General features: G+C 40.9%; 1 protein-coding gene across 1 annotated transcript; it reads right to left on the bottom strand.

Moving 5' to 3' along the window:
* Nucleotides 1-272: 272 nt before the first annotated feature.
* On the bottom strand, nucleotides 273-4,752 carry tedc1 (tubulin epsilon and delta complex 1). Its single transcript, XM_030116731.1, has 8 exons — nucleotides 4,565-4,752; nucleotides 4,358-4,442; nucleotides 3,230-3,456; nucleotides 3,011-3,148; nucleotides 2,647-2,715; nucleotides 1,927-2,013; nucleotides 1,687-1,830; nucleotides 273-1,204 (listed from the first exon to the last, which is right to left on the bottom strand). The coding sequence occupies exons 1-8, from the start codon at nucleotides 4,700-4,702 to the stop codon at nucleotides 863-865; spliced, it is 1,230 nt and encodes a 409-aa protein (XP_029972591.1). The 5' UTR covers nucleotides 4,703-4,752; the 3' UTR covers nucleotides 273-862.
* Nucleotides 4,753-5,518: the final 766 nt, after the last annotated feature.

Here is a 5,518-nt window from a genome sequence, read left to right as displayed (position 1 = left end):
GTCGGGCTCTGCTGCTGCAACAAAAATATTTGACACAAATTGATACTGTTGGTTGTAGCGTAGTTATTCCTGCTGTCAGCAGGTGGCGCACTAACGTGCAACTAACATGAAGGAAGAGATTTTTTCTCAAAATTTGGTCTTTTTTTATTTCAAATATTGTATAACAACACAGCATTGCAAACGGCAGGTTGGATATTTTTCCTAAAACTACAGTGCCTCAATTTATTAAACAAATAATACAAAAATATAAAAAACAAATTGACTCTCTCCTTTGGGTAGAAATAATTGTTTTTTTAATTAAGTAAGAAGACGTATTAGTTTTGACTGTTAAACAAAACAATTTGTAAAATTTTTTGCTAATTCTTACTGCACACCAAATCAAATTCCAGAAGCAATTACTTTGATTATCGAGGGAAAACTGAAATACGTTTTTTACGTTTCTTTCCCACAGTTCATAAAATAGTTGCAGCAGCCCGTCAACACAAACCTACAAGAAAGTAGCAGTTTGACAACAAATATCTGGGATCCATTTGTAAATTAACCATGAACGCTGAAATAATATTACTACTCATGTAACAGCACAGTTTTACGTGCCAACTCCCTCCTGAACTTCTGTCCCTGCAACAGATGATATGATGATGATGATGCAGGTTTTCGGTGCAGCGTTCTCTGTTTGCTACCAAGCATCTTTATACAGTCTGGTATAAAAAGTCATTTCATTCTGCAGCATTCATCAGTAAGTTATCTATCATCTTTTGTTTTACATGTTTGCATTGCATCCTCTTGCAAAGCATTTACAAAACTTGAAAGTCAAGTGGATTCATCATTACCACATTCAGCAGTTAACTTGAAAACACAAAGTTCATGGGGGGATCAGCACCAGCCCGTCCAGTCTGCCAATCATCTCCTGCAGCTGCTCCCTGTTGGCGAGCCTCTGCCGGTCCCTCCTCTCTAAGAGCTGAGCCTCTAAACAGCGCAGCATCTCTGCAGCCTGAGAAGCGGGGAGGTGGTCTGGAGGCCGGGGCGAGCCGGGGGGTCCCTCTGCTGGACGGCTGCTGCGTCCCACAGGCCTCTCAGTCTGGAGCCTGGCTCGACACACCCGAGTCGGGGCAGACAGGTCGGGGAGAGGGGAGACGGGAGGAGGAAGGGAGCAGTCTCCAACTCTTCTTTCTCCAACAGCTCCTCTGTCACTCCTCTGTTCTTCCTGAGGAAAAAAAAAGTGGAATCCAGTTAATCCATTAAGCCAAAGTCTGGATACTCCCTGAACAGATTATCAGTCCATCACGGGGCACACACACACACACACACACACACACACACACACATGCAACCACATACATCATTTTACTTAACTTAGACAAACCCAAATCTAACTGTACCCTGTATTACTAAAAATCTCAAGTGTAGTCTTCTGAATTAATAAGTAAATATTGTGAACCTCTGACTTTATTAGACAGTTAACTGATATAAACAGGCATACTGAGATTTTGTTGAATACATTTTTAGTTTATTTTAAATGAAGGACTTTGCTTTCAGGGGTTTAAACTAGTTTTGTCTGAATGCAACTCAGAGACCACTGGTGGAGTACGGTGTGTGTGTGTGTGTGTGTGTGTGTGTGTGTGTGTGTGTGTGTGTGTGTGAGTGTGTGTGTGTGTGTGTGTGTGTGTGTGTGCGTGTGTGTCATGCCTGTGATATGTGCAGTCTCAGTAGCATGTCTTCCAGTTTCTCCAGCCCTCGGTTTTGGTGGTGACACACTCGTGGAACCCCATCAAATGCAGGAGTAGGCTTCTTAACAACTGATTCCGTCAGATGGCAGTCCATCACACTGTCCTAAATAAACACACACACAGATCACCACATTTCATTTCACAGAGCAGAACCTAGATTTACAATGTAGAATTTGGTGTTGTTGTCGTCTAAACGCACCATCCACGTCCAGAAGACTGCCTCCACCTGTTTCCAGTTCAGATATGCCTCCAAGAGATCACACAGCTGACGAACACGAACACAATCCTAGAACAAGGAGAGGCGACATCATTTTAAAGACATATTTCACTACATTCAAGGATGTCAAAATTACAAATCACATTTCAATTTTAAAATCTTACATCGGTCATTTGGAAGTGTTTGTAAGTCAAACATGCATCATAACTGTCAAACCAAATTAGTCTTGTGAGTCCAGCTCTCTCTTGTTTCTTCCAGAGGAGAGCTTAGCCTAAAACCTTCAGGACCCTGATGGTAAAGTTTTTGTCAAAATATTGAGCAAAATTTTTTATGAAGTTCAGAGAGCTTTATTAACAAATATCCATTAAATTATGAACCATAAAAGGATACATGATACTCTTCTTAAAAATAACTTTCAGGTCACACAGCCAACAGTTTTTTTTACCAAAAAAAAAAGACAATTTTTGTTCTTTGACATTGTGATAAAGTGTGAATTGATTTATGACAGCCATTGCTTCATCATAAAATGGTATTTATCACAATGAAGGAAGGACAATTTGTCTATTCCAATTGTAAAACTGATACACTGGAAGGGGAGATACACCGAAGAAGGAAATCAGAAACTACTTCCCAACTTTGAGAACAGCAAAAGGAGAGTGATTTAATCCACTCATGTTTTCATTAAAACAAGCCGACACGTACCTGGCTGAGCACCTCAGAGCTTTCCCCAGAGGAATAAGAACCAGTGGAGGGAACACTGACAGAAAGAACCTGAAAACAGGTTAGATTTGATTTAGTTACAACGAACATCTAAACTTATCTGGTACAGCATTTTATTTCCTCTTTTCCTGTCACTGTTGACCGTATTTTGTATGAATATGCACCATAGCCATAACTCTGAGACAGATCTACCAGAAGGCAGTGTGTCACTCAAATACCTTTTATTGCACAAGGCTTGAATATTCCTGACACACAATCCTAACACAGATAACACTCTGTCACTGAAGCAGCATAATATTTGATTACTTTCTTCATCGGTGAAGCAGAAATTAGAGGATTTTCTTACAGCATGAAGCGCTCCGGTTCGCTCTCGCAGCATGGACAGCAGCGTCCGTCCCTGGTGCCTCAAACTCCCAGTGAGCCAATGGAGTCTCCTCAGGCAGGCAGAGTCAAACTGGAGCTCGCTTGACAGCTGAGGGTCCCGCTAATACATAAGACAAATATATAAATTCACAGTGCTTAGTTTAGTAGCACATAGAGTAATAGCACATCCAGTGTTGCTTACAGGTAGAGATACGAGTAGTGTTGTGTCCACTTTTTGGACACGCTGAGTGACCAGTTTCTCCAGGGTTCCTGCAGCAAGCAGCCAGCCCAGTGCCAGGAGGAGATCTCTGCTGGAGAAACTCCTGCCCTCCTCCTCTTTTTCTTCCTCTTCCCCTCCATCTCCCCCGTGCATCCAGTCAGCATAGTAGCCAGTCTGCCACAGACCCACTGCAACCAGCTTCCTGCAATCTGAGACACAAAGAAATCCAATCCAAGCACATTATGCATCCACAATTAGTGATTTTTAGGCCTTTGAGAGACAAGGTTAGGTGGGAGGAACAGCGTGGGGATAACTTTGGTCTTAAAAATGCTAAGATAAAGAAGGAGAGCAAAAAAATAACTGATAAAGCAAAGACAAGCCAGAAAATATTGAAATATTACAGATATTTTGAATGGAACTGCTGCAAACATACGATTCAAGAATGTGCTAAGTTCCCTCAGGCTTTCCTTCATAAGAATATAGGAAATTGAAATAAGAATAGAGGAAATGGAGAATATGCACTCCGTAAAAGGACTAACAATAATGTCTTCATTTTTTTCATCCTGATCTAACCTGAAGCAGATGGTATTGATCTCATGTTGAGTCAACAAACCTACTTCAAAAGTATCCAAAACAAATGTCTTTGGGTGAAAAAAAAATTGCTTGTATGTTGTAATTTTTTTCAAAAACACTTTCAATTCTTCTGATTCAATTTAAAGTGCCAACATCACAGATCACAGTAACATGATTTGAGCTTGAAAGCCTGTCAGACGCTTCTGCTGTTGGCAAATTAAACAAACAAACTGACAACAAGGCAGTGCAGAGACTGAACAGAGGATTTTTAGATGAGGAAAAAAAATTAGGATGGAGATAAAAGTTTGATTTCACCTTTATGAGGCCACTTAGCTCCACTTCACAGCTTTTCCTGGATAGGCTTGATGTGATTATGTGTGTAGTCACAAAATGCCATAGCTGAGATTATCTGTATAAGAGCTGTACATTCCCCCTCAAATCTTTTTTTACTAACACATTAGCAACACAAGATTTGACACCCTCAGCATCATCGTCACAATAAACAATACAATTTCTTATTTCTTAGGGTTCACTGACCTCCTCCTAGCCTTGTGCTGACCTCTGGACTAACAACACCAGCTGTCAGAAGGATGCTGGAGAGAAGCTTCCAAAACGGATCCTCCTGTAACAAACGAATGAAGAGCAGATATGTGGTGATAAAATCAAGGTATGTTTTCAGTGTTTACCCTCATCGAATTCACGTGCATTTGAGCTCCAAACAGAGGTAACCTGTGACCAACACACCTCGCCTCTGCCTGCAAATTTAGCCCGTCTGAAAGTCTCCGGTGCGGGCACGGCGTCCAGCCCGGCGGCCGCCAGAAGCCTGCAGAGAGCTCCGATCACCTGCTTCACCTCCACACTGCTGGATTTGTTCCGCTGCATGGCGGCTGTCAAATTACGTCCGAGAAAATTCGATTTCAGGCTGCTGTACGTGGATATTTACACGGGGACAGTTGATAGTTCCCGGCAAAAACAGCCACTTCCGGTTAACGAAACCGTCGTCAAGGAAGCGATGGAATGGGGCTGTGATTGACGTTTGTTTCAGCCAATAGGAACAGTGGCTCGAGCGCCGTGACGTAAGACGCTAATAGACAAATTACATTCAGTCAAAGTAATATGGGACAAAAATACAGGGAGATATGGAGAAGTATGTGACTAAAGAAAGGAAAACTACAAAAATATATCTCATCGATTCGCCTATTCACCTCTTGCAACGTCACTGACAGTTTGTTAGCAATCATGTTATAAAAAATAAATAGATAAATAAATAATCATATATAACCCAGGAATTGACCAAACAATTTGTTAGAATTACAAATGAAGCCACCCAACGGTGAAAAAAATGGCTTGAGATAACATTCCAGAATTAGTATATTTTAGGTATTGTTTGATCCAGTTTATTTTGAAGGTTTCATTAACCTTGACTTAAGTATTTATTAAGTCTAAGAAGTTCAAACCACCTCTTTCATACTCATCTAAACAATAGATTCTCTTATATGTTGCCCCCCTCCAAAAACAAAAATACGTCAGTGAGCATTTGCAAGTTGTTTTATCTACACATAGTGACTGAGCAGCACAGGCTACACATGTAATACTCTCAGCTTTTGTGAGCAAAACTTTACTTTTCAGGGGCATATCTCTCTGAAGACAAAGATTCAGAATTTTCGGGGTCTTTTAAATAATAGGAGTGAAATGGAA

This window comes from Salarias fasciatus, chromosome 19 (assembly GCF_902148845.1).
Source record: "Salarias fasciatus chromosome 19, fSalaFa1.1, whole genome shotgun sequence".
NCBI lineage: Eukaryota > Metazoa > Chordata > Actinopteri > Blenniiformes > Blenniidae > Salarias > Salarias fasciatus.
The sequence above is the reverse complement of the archived record's forward strand: the minus strand, read 5'-3'. Positions and strand labels throughout refer to the sequence as shown.

What these genes read in the sequence shown, in the direction of transcription:
- tedc1 (XM_030116731.1), bottom strand. Translation starts at nt 4,702, where the DNA reads ATGCAGCGGAACAAATCCAGCAGTGTGGAGGTGAAGCAGGTGATCGGA. An exon ending in CAGCACAAGGCTAGGAGGAG is followed by an intron (nt 3,457 to 4,357) that starts GTCAGTGAACCC and finishes TTTGTGTCTCAG; the next exon opens with ATTGCAGGAAGCTGGTTGCA. An exon ending in GCTCTGAGGTGCTCAGCCAG is followed by an intron (nt 2,014 to 2,646) that starts GTACGTGTCGGC and finishes TCCTTGTTCTAG; the next exon opens with GATTGTGTTCGTGTTCGTCA.